General features: G+C 41.3%; 1 protein-coding gene across 1 annotated transcript in view; it reads right to left on the reverse strand.

Annotated features, from left to right (window-relative positions):
• The window catches only part of COL1A2 (collagen type I alpha 2 chain), a 41,726-nt gene extending 24,798 nt beyond the window's left edge, over positions 1 to 16,928 (reverse strand). The window contains exons 1-16 of the mRNA XM_054192794.1: positions 16,704 to 16,928; positions 14,472 to 14,482; positions 13,836 to 13,853; positions 13,115 to 13,150; positions 11,366 to 11,449; positions 9,950 to 10,006; positions 7,629 to 7,673; positions 7,475 to 7,528; positions 7,111 to 7,164; positions 6,680 to 6,733; positions 6,122 to 6,175; positions 5,776 to 5,829; positions 4,104 to 4,148; positions 3,804 to 3,857; positions 3,648 to 3,692; positions 1,092 to 1,145 (exon numbers count right to left, since the gene is read on the reverse strand). Coding sequence (XP_054048769.1) covers positions 1,092 to 1,145; positions 3,648 to 3,692; positions 3,804 to 3,857; positions 4,104 to 4,148; positions 5,776 to 5,829; positions 6,122 to 6,175; positions 6,680 to 6,733; positions 7,111 to 7,164; positions 7,475 to 7,528; positions 7,629 to 7,673; positions 9,950 to 10,006; positions 11,366 to 11,449; positions 13,115 to 13,150; positions 13,836 to 13,853; positions 14,472 to 14,482; positions 16,704 to 16,773 — 789 coding nt within the window. The 5' untranslated portion in view covers positions 16,774 to 16,928. The remainder of the gene's footprint in view (positions 1 to 1,091; positions 1,146 to 3,647; positions 3,693 to 3,803; positions 3,858 to 4,103; positions 4,149 to 5,775; positions 5,830 to 6,121; positions 6,176 to 6,679; positions 6,734 to 7,110; positions 7,165 to 7,474; positions 7,529 to 7,628; positions 7,674 to 9,949; positions 10,007 to 11,365; positions 11,450 to 13,114; positions 13,151 to 13,835; positions 13,854 to 14,471; positions 14,483 to 16,703) is intronic.
• Between the last annotated feature and the right edge of the window lie 290 nt (positions 16,929 to 17,218).

The following is a 17,218-nucleotide window of genomic DNA, read 5'->3' on the forward strand; positions in this document are numbered from 1 at the left end:
AAAACGATGCCTGATCAGAGTGCTGTAGGATAGCATTCACAGTGGAGTAAATGACAGGAAAAAGGTTCTTGGTTTCACTCTCAGAAGCTTGTGTTCAGTAAGTCTACTACAAAAAACTGAATATAACGACAACTTCTCTTCAGCAGTTCTCTAAGTAGTCAGAGTTCATCCTGGACATGTAGGCAGTCTCCTCTTGAAATTGCATGCTGTAACCACAGTCACTTCTGCATCAGACAAGACTTCATCACTTCCAAAAGTCTTGCCTTTTGACAAAAATAACCTTAATGTGATCTCAATTTTTCCTCAATATTAACTGCAGTTAATATTAAGAAGTCTAGCAAACAATACCTTATTTTCTTCTAAAGGTAGATTAATATAAGAGTTCTGTCCATTGTGACATGGAGTTTGTGTATTTGTGTTAAAGATGAAAAACTATATCACACTACATGTAAGCGTATGCAGCTCTAAGCTTCTTGACAAATGGTGAGTGAAATTTTTAAGTGCACTATATGGGACACTCTTGCCCAAAATCCTCTGCCCTCCCTTGGACAAAGTAAAATTCAAAATAATGAGAGTCTTACCCAGGTAAAAATGCTAAGATCTGAGCAATGAACTGAATCATCTAAGTTACAGTCTGCAACAGCAAAATGGTATTGCCCTAAACCTGAAAAGTTTCTCCATTGTCATTTCAAGAACTTAGGCTGGATGGGGCCTGATACTCACAGGCAGCTTCTTGGCCCTCCACTACTTCTGTAAAGTGATGTAAACTGCTACTTTGGTAATTTATCACAACTCACGTCACATTCATAAGGTGTATACAACTGCACCACATAGGAAGTAGTACAAAAAAACAGAACGAGGTTATGTGTCTTCCTGAACCCACCTAACTTCTCCAGCTGGGAAATAACTGCGGTACTTTAAATAAGGATTCATGTATGATTTCTCCAAATACTACAGGGAATAATTCTCATCCTAATCTTGATAAGAAAGCATTCCTATTTCAGGGGGGCTGTTTTTTTGGTGCCTAGCAATACCAGTTACTATATTTCACCTTCACGATCAAATGGACCAGTAGAAGCAGATACTCTTACCTTAGCACCAGGAGCACCTGGGAAGCCTGGAGGACCAGCAGCACCAATAGGGCCCTAGGAAATGAAAGGAAAGCAGTTGTGCAGAAGTATTCAATGATGACAGAACTATCTTGCTTGCTGAAGTAAACAGATTTAAAAAATGCATATTTACTTAGACACTACTGCCCATTACACCTCAGAACATCAGCTGCCTTTTGCAACTCCAAACTGACAGATTTGGTTCACTACAAGCAGTTAAGAGCGAGGTCAATGCTGAAAAACATTTGCAGTGCAGCTAAGAAAGTCTGAATTAAGCAACAACTGGTAAAACCTTGCCTTGAGGCCAAACACCTGAGCAAGAATAAACAGAGGATGGGCAGAGGCAGGCATCTATCTGCAAGGCAAGATGTCTTGCTGTACAGTTCCGCAATGAATGAAGGGAGCACTGCATCCTGCAACTGCGAGTCTTAGGTGCTCTTTCCAATACATTTACTGTGCAGGGCTAACTGTAACTGTGTACTTTCACACCAGTGGTCCTTCTGGACTACTGGTCACACACAAGAAAACAGCATTTGTCCTTCACACATGGGAAGAGGGTTGGTAAGATCTCTGCACCACTTTACAAGACAGTGCCTGACACAACTTGTATTGAAGTCAGTAAGAATGTACTACAAATTGGATGAGGCTTAATAGCAGCTGAGGGCAGGAGTTGATTCTTACACACGAATAGATTAAAAATCTTGATTCATACCTGCAGTACATGTTTTGAGGCACTGAACATGCGCAGCCCCAGCGCCCTTTCATTGGACTGGTTTTTTTTGCAGCAAAGGCAATGGCATGTCAGCTTGAAAAGGGCTTTCTACTGATTCTACTGTGTCTAGCTATTGCTGCAAGATTTGTAAGTGGGATGGGACAAGCTTCCTAGCCTACAATACCCAGGTACCACAAAAGAAGATACGCTGATGGATTCACAGCCTTTGTTACTCTTTAATGCATAGAAAGACATAGGCTTTTTTTCAATTATTAATGAAATACCCAACCTATTCATAGCTACTGAGGATTGATATCTACCTTTTTTTTGAGCTAACATCTTTCAATTATAAATATTTATTGCAAAACTGCCTCACAAATCCAAGGGAATAAAATAGGCCTGCTGGGGTAGTAAATAGGAACTGGACTCTGACATTCTATAACCTACTGTGGTTGTTATAAACTGGGTACCTGAAATTCTCACTGGTTTTGCAAAGGAAAAAAGACTAAATGGCCTGTAACATATGTATGAAAATATAAACTTTCTGAATTTCCATTACAGTGACTCTTTTGTTTTAAATTCCCAGTGGCCAGGAGAATATAACAATATTTCTAGTTTAGTTTTTAAAAAAAAGAGTGTTAATAAATGCTATATAGAATGTTTATAGCATCATAACCTAAGCATGTGTAAAGTAACTTTAGCCTGGCATAGATGCTGGGACCCAATGCAACTCTCTGCTGCTGCCCATTCAGAGTAACACCTCTGCAGTCAGCAGCTCCGCAATATTTTTCCTATGGTAACTCATTTGCCTTCAAGATAGCTAAAATGTTTTGGTTCTACTACAAAGTATAGCATCAGCTCTTGGCTGTAATGTCCCTGTTTGCCTGCAATTCAAATGCCCTATCACATATTTTTCAGATGCTCCATATGGGAGAACTGAAGTGAAATTCATGCCTCTGCTAACATTCCACTCTGTTAACGCATGACAGGTATTTGCAGTGACAACGTGTATTAAAACCAACTTCAGCAAGACTGAAAGAACCAAGTACATCTTCATCATTGATCCAAATTTTGAAGGCAGGAAGGAAAAGCTATTCTGAGCTATTCCTGATTTTTTTTTTACAGCTTTGAAACTACACCCTTGTACACACATTTATTTCACTGAAATAAATGAGGTTTACTGAAGTCAGTGGTACACTATGACAACACTAACTCCTTTTAAAGGGACAATCTGCACTGAATTAGCACTTACTAAAATAGTTATTGTTTACCAGTCAGATCAGGACAGTTGGATCTTTCTGGCCTTTTACACTAGCTCACATAACTCAGGTATCAGTGGTGAATGAAAAACCTTAACTCCAGTCAGTCAGACAGGACAAGACTGCAGGTGCAAAGTGGTGTCCTGGAGTGCATATTAATAGTTTCAAGATGGATACGAATGTAGTCATCTGCAACACGTGCATGGTATATACCTGTTAAAAGGTATAAAGCCTTTTTATTTTCAGGATGAGAACCGTTCTGTTAGACTGTTGGAAATGAGGATTCTGTTCATCAGGTGTTTTCCTATGAACTCACCAGTGCAAGTGAGAGAATATTTGGTTCCTTTGATACAGATGTGTTTAATATAAATCCTCAGGCTCTCAGGATATTGTCTGCAAAGGGCTTATGGTTTATTAAGTCTTTTTGTGATGGTCTGATAAGCAAAGAACTGTGTAAAAAATGTCCACACCGCAACTTCTTAAAAGCCCAAGAAATCCTCTATGAAGAGAAAGAGGGACACAAGGCCTAATGGAACCAGATTGTCAAAGATCAAGACCGGAACTTACAGCAGGTCCGGTGGGTCCAGTGCTGCCATCACTTCCACGAGCACCCTGTGAGGAGAGAACATGATAAACAGGGTTTGAAAAGAGACTCAAAGATTAGAGAAAGCCACAGTAAGTGACTGGTCATGATGACAAACAAGCAGACAGGAAGCCACTTACAGCTGGTCCAGGGGCACCTACTCTTCCTCTCTCACCAGGGAGACCACGAGCACCCTGAAAGAAAAATTAAATTAACTCATTTATACCTATTCACTGAACAAAGATACAGATATTTTTTCTTCTGCTAAGTCTCTATATGAAGTGTGTTGCAGCCAGGCAATTCTGTTATAAATATTCACATACCATTACATTAGAGTATCTAGCTAGCTGGAGTGTCACTGATGACAAAAATTGACCAAAATTCTGGCTGAACCATATCTATCAGATTATCATTTTACACAGCATGGAGTAGATACTTACAGGTTGTCCTGGGGTACCATTTTCGCCAGGGGCACCAGGTTCTCCCTATGAAAAAGAAAGTTTGCAGGCTTGAATTACTTAAAGGCTGCTTTGGACAGACAGCACACCACCATCTACAGAGATATTCAACTGCTAGATCCTACTGTCCTGTAGCACTGTCTTCTATAGCACGTACACCACAGTATACAATAACAGCACATCAGATCCTGAGGGTGACTGTCCCTGCATCTACTGAACATGGCCAACTGGAATCCCCTTGGAAGAGGAGGTCCACAGCAAGTTGAATCACTTACCTGTCTCAGCTTGCTTTACCCCTTTTTCTTTATTCTGATATTTACTCTGTAGCACACACCTAAGAGATAGGGCCTGGATAGTCAACTACCAATTCAGATCGATCAGCAGTTGGTTTTTCGCTAGAGCAGAAGCAGAATGCTTAGGTTAAGGTGACAAAGTTCCTGTCAAATGGCTGGAAATAAGGATCTGCCTCAGGTATTTTTAACTTCAGACCAATAAAACTGACAGCCATCAAAACATGACTCCTCTCCCTTTAGTATTAAGTGTTCTCAGTGAGCCTGCAGTTGGTCTAGGCTGGTCTGTGGTAACAAGATTTGTCCTAGAGCACTGGTATCCTGAATATATCTGAATGCTGCAAACAGCGCAAGTTTTTGCCTTCATCACTGCCTTCAGCACAATTATACCATAAGTGACCTTGATTTATTATGCTTGTGTTTTCCAGTCAGATTAGCACTCTTACTAATAGCTGTTCTCTCCTTTACTTAATTGCTTCATCTGCTTTTCATCTCCGAAGACTGGACAGACTGTTTGCTCTCTTATTACCAAACTTGTTCTGGTGATTAACAGCTTGCAGTGATATTGGGGAATGCTATGTTACAATTAATAACTCTATAAGCAAGTTGTGCTAAGCTCTTAGAAACAAGCAATAGGGAGAATTAGCATTTCAGCTTTTCATTGTTATATTAAAAGCTCAAGTGAACACCTCCTGTAATAAGCCAGCAACATTAAATCTTTCTACAACTCAACACTGCAGTAGTGTTTTTTAAGGACACTGCTATTTGGTAATGAGGTGGAATGAGAGAAGAAACTAAGAGAGGGAGAGGTTGCTAAATATGTTTCTAGACCATGTTTCAAAACATTTTTTTAAGGATACTGTTCAAATGGGCACTAATCTGAGGAAGGTAAAAAGCAAAAAGACTGTGAAGATCAAATAGCCTTAACTCAGAAAAGCACTGCACCTATCCAAAGTTTTAGAAGAAAGATTTACACTAGAGCATGAATTCAGTGGAAAAATGAGATCTTTTCATTTTAGTGTGTTTTAAAAAACCCACCAAAACTCCAAGTACCATCCACGGAAAAGCAGACATAGCAAAAATCAGTCTTAAGTGCTGCTGGATAACCAATCACTAGCAGCCAAATTCTGCAGCTCTTACTCAATGAAAGCATCAACTTGACTGAGGGCTCCAGAGTAAGGCCCCAGGAATAATTTCTCATGGTAAGGTGCATGTATTTCTCCTACATGGATCCACTGACTGCTACATTATTGCAGCTGTGAAATGTCTGATGACAACATGGAAGATTAATTGCAGGGGATTTCATATATCTTTTGCTAGAAAGAGCTACAAATTCATCCTACATTTTCAGATTTCATCTTTACCTTGGTGCCAGGAGTACCAGGTTGTCCCTTTTGACCGTCCAGACCATTGTGTCCCTATATTGAGTAGAAAAATAGTATTAAGTATATATTTTCTCACTAATGGCTATACACAAACTCTTAGTCTTGTAAGGAAATCCTTCTTTCCATAGAAAATTATTTCTTAATATAATCTTATGATTTTTTTTTTAAGAAATCACTCTTTCATATCGGGAGATATTAAAAACTTCAAAGAGGTTCATGCACTTAGAATATATATTATTAACTTTGAGAGGATTTCCAGGGATTTTCAGTATGCCGAACTGTTGTCAGTCTTAATTATTCAGGGAAACAGTATGTATAGACTCACCCTAATTCCCTTAAAGCCAGGCAGACCAGGAGTTCCAGGGAAACCACGAGCACCCTAAAAACACATAGCGCATGAATGATTGTCTCTCATATTATATACCGCAGTTAAAGAGAAAGAAAATGCCTAAGTCTTTCAATAAAATTAATGAGTAAATTTGGGTCGTGATCATTGAAGTGAGGAACACAGTCCATTCCGTAACCTCACAGGACCAGACTTGTTCCAAGACTAAGGGTAATCACCTGATTTTACAGTTCTGAATCTCAGAAATTTCATGCATTAACATGTGATAGCACAACTGTTTTAGCTTTATATGCCCAGGTGCCTGCTCACCTGCTCTTGTGTAACTTCTCACTATGTCACTTCCGTTACTAATTACACTAGCTTTACTGGAGGGAGGGAACACAAAAAACCCCAATAGAAAAAAAACCCCAAGAACTGAAATTGGATTAATGCATAAAAGGAATATTACTAGACTGTTAGTGTGGTGCAATTCAGAAACTTCATCAGGTTTCATTGATAAGAACTGTTTTGTATTGTATACAGTAGATTGCTACATACCTGAGGGCCAGCAACACCTCTCTCACCAGGTCTTCCAGGTTTGCCAGGGTGACCCTAAAAAATGCAGTAAAAATGCACTAAGAAGGAAAACTCATTTTATAAAACAACAACATAAAACACCAAAAAAGAGAAAAGACACTGAAAAAGAGAAAATTTGCCAATAAATACAGAGAGCTTGTTAGCTTTCAAGTTTCTCTCTTCCTGTATTCAGGAAGCTAAATTATGTATTTGGAGAGGTTTTGAAGTTATAGTTTTTTCTGTACATTTCCAACATACAGCATCTCCTGTATTATAAAATAATTATTTCAGGGTTTATTTATTCTATCCAGTATCATAGAACAATGTAAAAATTATAGCAAATAGAATGCTTAGTTTAATGATAACCTAATGTAAGACCCAAAAGAGATGAGAAACATTTAATAACCACTTACGTCTTCACCAGCCTTTCCTGGAGGACCAGGGGGACCACGAGGACCCTGGGGACCCTGTTAAAAATAGATCAAGGATTACTTAAAGCATCATTCTTCACATAAGTCTTCACTGGTTTCTGACTTGAGTTGGGGCATAGCTGGAGCCTGAACTGAAGCAAGGTCCTTCCATCCTACTTGACTTTACGCTTCATGATTCCAATCTGAGTGTTCAGCTCTGTTTGTGCAACAGGACCAAGCAGGAATATCCAATTCCAACACTCAAGCACGTGCATATGGATAGGAGAAATGGGCCTAAGCTTTATAAGCCTACTTCGGTCTCCTATTTCTAATGTTAACAGGGTCTGTATGTGAAACCTGTACTTACTGTTTGACCAGGTTCACCAGGCTCACCAGGAACACCTTGAAAACCAGGAGGACCCTAGAAGAGGAGGGAAGTTTTGTTAGTGTTTGAACAAGCTATTTTGTGATTTTACAGGTATGTTAATGTTAGTCAGTAGGAGAGATGAGACCGTACTTACAGGGGGTCCAGATGCTCCGGGTGGGCCTCTAGGTCCCATTAAACCCTAGGGGAGAAAAATTACAAAATCTTTTTAAAAAATCACCTTTAACTAAACTCATCTGTAACACCAGTTCCTGGTATTCCTAATATATTGGTAAGCATTAGTTTTCAGTGTGCAATGTCCAAATCAAGTTAGAGGAAGTTAAGAGATCTGCATGAATTTGCGCAGGCAGCCCAAGTGCAAACAGATCTTCTAATGGCAACAAACCAGCGCAGAATCCAGTGAGGTGATTAGAAATGTACCATTATGGCTGGGAACCTTGTGACTAAGCTTCTTAATCTATTCTGGCTTGTTAGCCAGTTCACCAGTTCATTCTTCTACGTACCCTCTCCCTTCCCGTGCATCAACTTCCAGAGTTTAAAAACAGGATCATCACAACATGTTAAGAAAGGTTGCACTTTTGTGCCTGTTAATTTTATCGTGATTTTCAAGAAGCGATATTGGAGAAAGAGATCATTAAAATGGTAGAGAGGTAAAAGGGAAAATTAAGGTATATAAATGGCAGTATTACCATCAACTGGGAGGTTCACACATAATTTTGGGAAGAAATCAAACCACTCATACATATTGTGTATACATCTATTTCAAATAATGATCAAGTTCAATTTAAATTTTTCATTGCTTTCTGGTTTTGATTCTGGTCATACCACCTCCAGAGTAAGTCACTAACGTATTCTCCTTGACTGAATTTAGAATTTACATACAACTTGAAAAAAACAGTCAAAAATAACTTTTAAAAAGGAAATTTCCATAGATTACTGCACCTTCTTAGCAGTTGTCTTAAGCTTTACTAAGCAAGCAAACAACTTTGAATTAAAATTTAATTTAGGCTTCTATTGTCCAAATGGAAGTTTTTTGAGATCTTGGAATAGAAATTATTATGTTTTTAATTGGTTTTAAAACTTCTTGGCAGCTTTTTTAGATTTTCTCATTACAAGATTAAAATAATGATGAACTTTTCAGTGGCTTGTGTAGCTTTCCCGTAAGACTGAATACTTTTTATTGAGGGGAATAAATGCATATTAAATACAGGCATTGAATTATGGAAGCTAAAGAAATCTTGTGGCTATAACAATATACAGTAATTCTGGGAAAAATAACTGTTTCTGGACAGTTGGAATCATATATGCTGCATAAGCTCTGTGAATCTCTTCACAAATTATATTCCATAATTGTTTTTCCCTCCTTTTCTATCTTCCCAGTCTCTCACATTTTCTTTATAAAAATTAAAAATTCCTCACAGTAGGTAGATTCTACTGCTGTTGCTGTCAGACAAACCCTAACTGACTCAAAAACTGGAAATCAGAAATTGTGACCCCCCAAACAGATCCTCATCTACATTTTCTGATTTATTGTCTGACACTGAGGGCAGAACTTGGTTAAAGATGCTCCTGTTTTCCTATATTTAGTATCTAAATGGATGCCAAATTATTTTCAAAAGTTCATTTAATGTTACACTATTTTCAGGAACAGAAACAGGCACTTGACCCAGAATAATCCTGGACAGCCTTCATCCTGCTGCTCACCATCAGATGCATTGCCTCTGATGTCAGTGTGTGTTGCAAATTTAACCCATATTCTGCTATCTATGTGCACTGAACATTTCTGCTAACACCAGGAAGGATTACAAATTCACGTCAACAGGCAGTAGACTCATTAAATGTCCATTTGGACACAGTATAGAGTAACCAATAAAGATTCCTCCACAGAATAGCCTTGTAGTACCAAATACTAACATTCAACAGTTGAGAACCAAATGTGGTGGCCAATTTCCTACAAAACCTGTGCAACCCAGGGACATGAAAAGGGTTGTATAGCCATGGGAGAAAAACGGTCACCAACTGGAGCTGAGATACTGAGTTACTTTCTAGACCTGCTTTAGATAGCAGCTTCAAAATCGATCTCATTCCTAAAACACTTTCTGTCTCAATATGGGTAAAGTAATGCTATGTCAAAGTACATGTATTATCTGACAGCAGACTATGAGATTCACTGATTCATAGAAGTGTGGTCAACAGACAGAATTAAAGCACAAGACCAAGTAGTGCTATATTCAAGTTAAATATACAGTCCCAAGACCGTATTTCAAGTCCTAAGACTGTATTTCAAACACCTCCCACTGTCCTACAACAAAGCATCAGTTTACAGTCTGAATCAATATATGATCAATACAGTAATTTTAAAACTATGCTTTGAATTAATACAGATGGATTAGACTCAAAGGACAATGCTAACAACGCTATCTACACAAGTTATCAAGTGCTAAGTCATATACCTACCATAGGTCCTGGGCCAAAATCAGCTGCTTTAGATGGATCATATTGAGCAGCGAAGTTCTGTAGGTGACAAAAAGTTTGAAATTAAAATACTAAAAATTTTACTTTAAGAAGTATTGATAATTATCTTTATACATCAAATTAATGTGACTTGCTATACGGTATGTTAAAGCAGCATATCTAAAACTCAGTAAACATGGTCCTATTATAAATACATTACTATTCACTTGTTTCCAGAAAGACTTGATTTTACCAGGAAGGCCTTTTCACACAGTGGCCTCAAATATCTAGGCAACAGGGATAGAGAGGCATTGCAATAATGTGAACTGAAAATTAAGAATGTAAACTCAGTGTTCATTCAAAATTGAAAACTTTCTTGAAACCCTCAAATCGTTCTGCCTAATTTCCAATGAGGGGACTTATGCCTGTTTTTTCACTGCATTGCGTAAGTAAAATTCACGTACCAGCCCTGACTATCAGATCAAGGGGCCCTTCAGCTTCAAAAAGATCTGAGGAGCATGCAGACTCAGAAACAATGCACTAGATTTGTGGTCTTTTATCTATATAAGTTTTGTAGGCAAATATACATCTAGTTTTTTATAGTACATTTTCCTTCTTCACTAAAATGGAAAGGAGTTCTATACAATACAATTGAAAATCCTTTTCTTGCTTGTTTTATTAAGCATAATAGAAATAATAGAAATTAATGAAAACAGTTTGGGGTTTGCTAATAGGAAAGTAAATTATTGCTCTTTATATTGAAGGCAAAAGAGCATTCTTCCATGCAGGAGGATTTACTAAACTTGATCAATATGACATTGACTATGTCTTCATGCTCCCTGTGCAAGCTGATGTCAAGCAAAGAGTTAACGCCGGCGTTCTGCAGAGAATGCATGATGGACACTTCTGCAGAAAGTGTGTATGCGACACTACACTTAGTTCTGCAGCATGGATACAGATAGAAATGAAAATTATGAAGGAAGATATTCTAAAGGACTTTTAAGTACGGACTTCCAGCTGAAGGGCAGTCTTCTTCACCTTATTCTAATACAGTGGTTGTCTCTGGAACCCAACTGCAAAGTGACGTTTCTTTTCCCCATCTGCTTAACAGCATAAGTTTAATTTAGTTGATTCCTAATCCAAACATGTTATGGCTGTATAAATTTAATGCTAATTAACAGGGCTGATCTTCTCCTGCGCATAAGTCCTTGTTGAATACGGAATCCAAGTTTGCCAAGGAAAATATACATCTCAAGGAGAGTTTCATTAGAACCGGGACCATCAATTTCTTGATGATTGCAAGAGAATTTTTCCTCTACTCTCCAATGCAACATCAGTGTTTTCCAGTAGATATGCATTTAGTCTTAGCCACAAAGCACAGACTATCAGTTTCAGTAACAGAAAGTTTGGATGCCTTACTCCGCCAAGACCTGGAGGACCAGGGGGGCCTGGAGGACCTGGTAGACCATTTTCACCATCTCTGCCTGGTGGACCTGGTGGACCCTAGAGTCAAAAAGAGGATTATAAAGTGAACATTAGAAGTGGCTAAAGAAATCTCTGAAGTGATAAATTCACTAACAACCAGGCACCTGCAGCACACCTTACAGCAGTACTATATATGCTGTTCCAATAAACAGCTAACTAGAAAATATGCATAGCATGAATTTACCTTGCCTTGCGACACCTTGTATCAAGTATTTACTGTAGTCTCACGTTTGAGGAGACTTATAAGGGCAATACTGCATCTCTGCTACCAAAGTATAGTCTCCAAATAGGGAAGTTTCATTTTAAGCGCCCAAATTCTGGACCCATGGACCTCAAGTGACCCATGTGGTCCCACACAGCCTGTCAGGCTCTGTTAGGGAGAGCCTAAAATTTGACCAACTGAGGATTGGCAAACGTCAGCTCTACTGGTACAAACTAACATAGATCCAGAGTAAGTCAAAGCCCAGTTTTTAATCAGTCTAGACTACCTGGTGATATGTTTGCAAATTCAGTGATAATAAAACAGTGCTTTTCTACAGATTTTTGATACTGTCACTCTGTAACACTGTCACAACTTTTTACAACAGCTTGAAATTACATGTGTTTAGCCCAGCAACATTTGCCCTTATATTCTTTCATCCTCAATGCATAAAGCTGGTCAAGTTTTGCCAGCGTGGCAACTGAGGTGTGGTATTTCACTTGGTCTGTATTTTGGATTCAGTTCAGTGCTAGATTAAATCCATAATAAAAGTCTTACGGATTTCTAAAGGAGCAGGATTAGGCTTACTGCCTTCAGGACAAAGCACGTATCTCAGTTCATAAAACAAATTTAGTCAGTGGTAGCCTAAAAGTAAATACACAGTTGACCATACATATATACTCTTCCTAATAGCTTCCATTATGTTTGTCAGCATATTAAGATCTAAAATCTTCAAGAGCTACCTTATCAGTACTATGGCATCTACATTTTCAGGAGATACAAAAACCACACACAATAACTACACGCTGCCCAGATAAGAATGTAAGAATTTCAAAATTCCACTTTACAAAAAGCAGCAACAATGCAGAAGCAAATCAGAAAAGCAGGTATCAGCAATATGAATATTGTAATTAAATTATTCAACTTTCCTTATCTATGGCTACTTCTCCAGTAGCCTTTAACAGTAAAATATCTACCTTGACTAATAGCAGGTAGATGACAAATGCCTAGCTGCCAAGAAGAGCGCTTCTTCAAGCCGTCTTCGGAGGCACAGATAATGAACAATCCTCAAAGCTAGCTTTGTCTATTTGGGTTTGATGTAGAGAGCTTATCCATATACCATATTGTTCAAAGACTACATCTTTACATGTCAACTTTCCCTTCTGCATTTTCATGCACTAATTCCACTCTGGGCAGTTAGAAAAAAAGTTTTTCAAACCATCACTTGGAGGGCTAGGCTGCTGTCTGAACTCAACCACATCTGCTCAGGCACAATGACCATAATTAGGTTGGTGAGGTATTGCCGGGGCAGAATGTGGTACATAGATAACTTGGTTTCTTTTTAATGAAATTGTACATGCAAGCTTCTACAAATACATTCATTTAATCTCACATCAGTGCCTAAACTTATTTTTTTCCCGCTGGTCTCCCAACAACTGTTGTTCAAAGATCACAAACAAAAGAACGTCAATCTAATCCCTTACCCTTTCTCCCTGTGGCCCTTTGTCTCCTCTAGGGCCCTGTTGGAAGAAAATAAAACTTAATGAGTTACCGTGGAAATTTTCCAGGACAATACAGGGAAACAGACACATTACATGTAATTAGTGTACATGAAAAAGGGAAAGAAGGCTGCACATACAGGTCCGATAGCTACTTTCCAGAGACAGCATATTCTTTTTCCACAATAAGCTACTGGAAATAGATTAGTCACTGTCATTATCACGTCAGTTAGAAGTACCACTGCACAGTCCACAGAAGTACTTACAAAGTTGGTTTTAGTCTCTAATAAGTAACTGGATCTGATTTAACAGTAGTGACTTTTAGAAATAAAACAGAATCCATTTATCCTTTTAGACCTGTATGGATATTGCTGTACTGTTCAATTCACATAAATCTTTCCAAAGGAACTCCAGTTGAACGAGAATGCTACTTTGATGCACTTTAGTTCTTGGTGGGCTTAGTTCTGCTCTTGGGTAAAGCAGCTTAAATCCAGTATTTTAATTCACCCTGCTGTTAAGATGATGCACCCATTGCTCCCTCCTTTTTACTTCCTACTCATCTCATTGCTACTGCTATTCTCAGGGAACACTGGAAATAATTAATGCAGTCAGTTTTCCTTTCATCCAATATTCAACAAAATACTAATTTGCCTAAGAATATCTGACATCATCTCTACTTCCACATAAGAAAAATAAAAATGCTTACCTTCCGCCCTGCAGGTGCCTGGAAAAAATGAAGACGATAATTAAGAAAAAGATACAATTTCTCCCAATGTTTTAAACTAAAATAGTGGACAAACTTAGACTCATCTTACATATCTATAATTTTTCTCATTACAGTATAATTAAATATGCCCTATGATTTTAAATTACTATGAAGGCTAGGAGTTCATTATATAGCAAAGATACATGTAACTATAATAGATTATTCTGTTGAAGACTGACAATTTTATACCTACTACAGGCTACAAAACTGGCATACAAAAAGTCACACCTGCGTTCCTTCATAATCCTTCAGTGCAATGAAATTTAGACTGGAAGACTGGCTATAAAGTGCAGTCAGCTCCAACCCAGACTGACAGGTATAATGTCCAAACACCACTGCTCCGTTACTTTCTCCTCATGGTCTTTACACCTATGAAGGCAGTCTCTTAAAAGGGCCGTCCCACTTGAGAAATTGGGGTGGGTACATTTCCAGGCAGTCCCTTCAGGATTTAATTGGTATCTTTCCATGGCCATCTTGGGAATTACCATTAGTAAGTAATACTGCCATGAAAAAGAAGTCTAGCCCATTAATTGAACTTGAGTGTTACATATTAGATAAAAAATTAGTTATACTGACCTCACTTACATCTGGAAAAAGAAGGGAAAGAAAAAAAAGGAGATAATTAGAGTGTGGAATCAGTTATTTTACAAGTTTTACATTTCAATACTTTTAAATCAAAATGCAATTTTGCTAATTTTTCTTAATGTAATTTCTTACTTCTAAGGTGATTATCTTAAACTGTAAAGACTCACAGGTAGATTGCTATGTAATTCAAATTCAAAACAGACTTGCTAAAGAAATTAAAACAAGTAATATGGTAAAACAGCAGGTATCTTCTATAAGCCTGCTCTAACTATGCTTAAACATATCTCCATGGAAGAAATGCACATACGTATTTTGACATACATGTGCACGCAACAGATGAATAAACCCAGACAGGCTGATGCAAGTGAAGATACTAAATTGTAGCAATAATCTTAAATTTTAATATAAACGGCCCCATCTCACTTTTTATGGGGACCAGTCCTAACCACACATACCTATTCCCACAATTTCCTGTAAAATGTCACCATGTCCAAAAGAGAACAGTTTGAAGCTATTAAACACCAAATAGTAAATACCTGCTTTCCGTATGTTATTTACTACTAAGTATGCTCTTGTTAATTGGTTGGAGATGCTAACTTTCAAAAATCCATTTTCTGAATTTCAAGCAATTACAGATCTATTTTGGCTGAAACTTACCACAGTAAAAACGTCTTTGACCACACTTTACCACCAGCCATTTGACATTATTACTAACTAGCAGCTTGTGGGGTGGTTTTCCACAAAGTGACACTTTGGCGACATTTTGCGATCATGCTAAATTCAGGTGATGCATACAGCCCGGCAAAAAGGTAACAATACTGCAGTGCGAAGCACTACAAAGCATGGAAATACCACGGCAGAACACCCATTGCCCACACTAATGCAATGTAAAATTAAAAAATAAAGTACTGTCCCCGGGTGATGGTGACACTGGCGACTACACTGCCTAATCTCGGGAATGGCAGGGCGGTGGGTACAGCGGGGTCCCCACACCAACCCCTCCGTCTCCTCAGCCTTTCCCATCGCTGCCTGTCACCGGGGGGGTGAGGGATGTCCCCGGGTGAGGCTGCCGTGGTGCGGCGGGACAGGCCTCAGCCGGGCCGCCCCAACCGAACGACCCCGCCGCGGGCCCTCGGGCCTCCTCCAGGCCGCGGCCGCCCCGCCGCCCTCCGCCTCGCTGCCCGCAGGGGCGCGGCGGGCACTTCCCCGGGGGGGCTCCGAGCGCCCGGAGCCGGCAGCGCCCGCCCTCCTCCGCCGAGGACAGGCGGCCAAACGCCGCGTCCCGCAGAGGAGCGGCGGCGAGGGGCTGAGGGGGGCCTCATGGGATGGTGCCCAGCAGGGAGGCAGGGGGCAGGCTCCGCTTCCCCCCCGCCACGCAAGTGCGTGGGGCGCGTTTCTCTCCCACCCGCAGCGTGTGTGTGTGAGGGGGGAGCTGCGCTTCTCCCTCAGCGACGGGGGGAGAGACTAAATCCTCTTCCCGGCGAGAGCCGCACCGCACCCTCGGGGAGCCCTGTTCTCTTTTCGCACTGGAGCTCAGTGATATTCCTCCCTCGCCGCCCTCCCCCTGCCTCTTTCGGCCTTTGCCTCTTCGGAGATCCCCCTCCAGAAGGGCGGTCTCGGTGTGCGGGGAGCGGCGAACACCGTTTCGCCCCCAGGATGGGTCGCAGGGCGCCCAGTGACAGCGCTCCGCCTCCAGGGGGCACCGCGGCGGCGGAGGAACGGGGTGGGGGGGCACCGCCGCTGCCGCACTGAGCTGCCCGCCGCCCGCCCGTCGAGGGAAGGGGCGAGCCGCCGCTCCCCCCGGTCCCGCCCCGGGCGGAAAGCGCGCCTGGAGCCTCACGGAGCGCATCCCGCATCCCTCCGCTCGCCTGCAAGCATCTTGCGCTTGAGTTAGGGCTTTGCATTCTCCTTCGGGTACGAGCCCGTCTTTCTCTTTTTTTTTCCTTGTTTTTTTTTTTTTTTTTTTTTTTTTAAGGGGGGATCTCTTTGGCCTTTTGCCATCCTTTCTCTGCGTAAGGAAAAATTAAAAAAAAAAAAAAAAAGCTAGATCCTGGTCTGGGACGGAGGTGGCAGTTTTACGAGATGGGTCTCCACGGGCGTGGGAAGGCGCAGCTTCCCCGCAGGCTGCCACCCGCGGGGGGGGGGGGGGGGGGGGGGAACCGGGGCAGCCACCCCCCTGCCTCTGCCACCGCCCGGCGCCGCGAACGAGCTGAAAGCACTTACGTTGGCCTGTCGCTAGGTATGAAGTTACTGCGAGCAGCAACACAATCCGCGTATCCACAAAGCTGAGCATGTCTAGTTGCCAGACATGCAGACTCCTTGTGGCGCAGCGTCCCCCCGGTCCGGTGGCTACCTTATTACCTACGGGGCGCAGGCATACAGTCCCGAGGAGTCACTCCAAACCTAGCACAGACCCTGCTGCCCGGGGACGCTAAATTAATCCGGCCCCCGTCCGCCGTATTTATACCGCAGGAGGGTCCCGGGGGCCGCGAGCCGCCGCCGGCGGGGCAGCCAATGGGCGCGCGGCGGCGGCGGGGCCCCGCGCGGCTCCCAGGCCGTCACGTGCCCCGTGTCTCCGGCCCGCCGCGGCAAACTTGGCACGCGGCGGCGGGGTCGGCGAGGTGGGGGGGGGGGGGGGGATGGATAGAGGGAGGGAGGGATGGAGGGAGGGAGGCGGCGACGTTAAATTGGTTCCATGCTTTGAGGACGTGGACACTTTGAGGCTTTCGGAGGGAAAA

This window comes from Rissa tridactyla, chromosome 2 (assembly GCF_028500815.1).
Source record: "Rissa tridactyla isolate bRisTri1 chromosome 2, bRisTri1.patW.cur.20221130, whole genome shotgun sequence".
Lineage (NCBI taxonomy): Eukaryota > Metazoa > Chordata > Aves > Charadriiformes > Laridae > Rissa > Rissa tridactyla.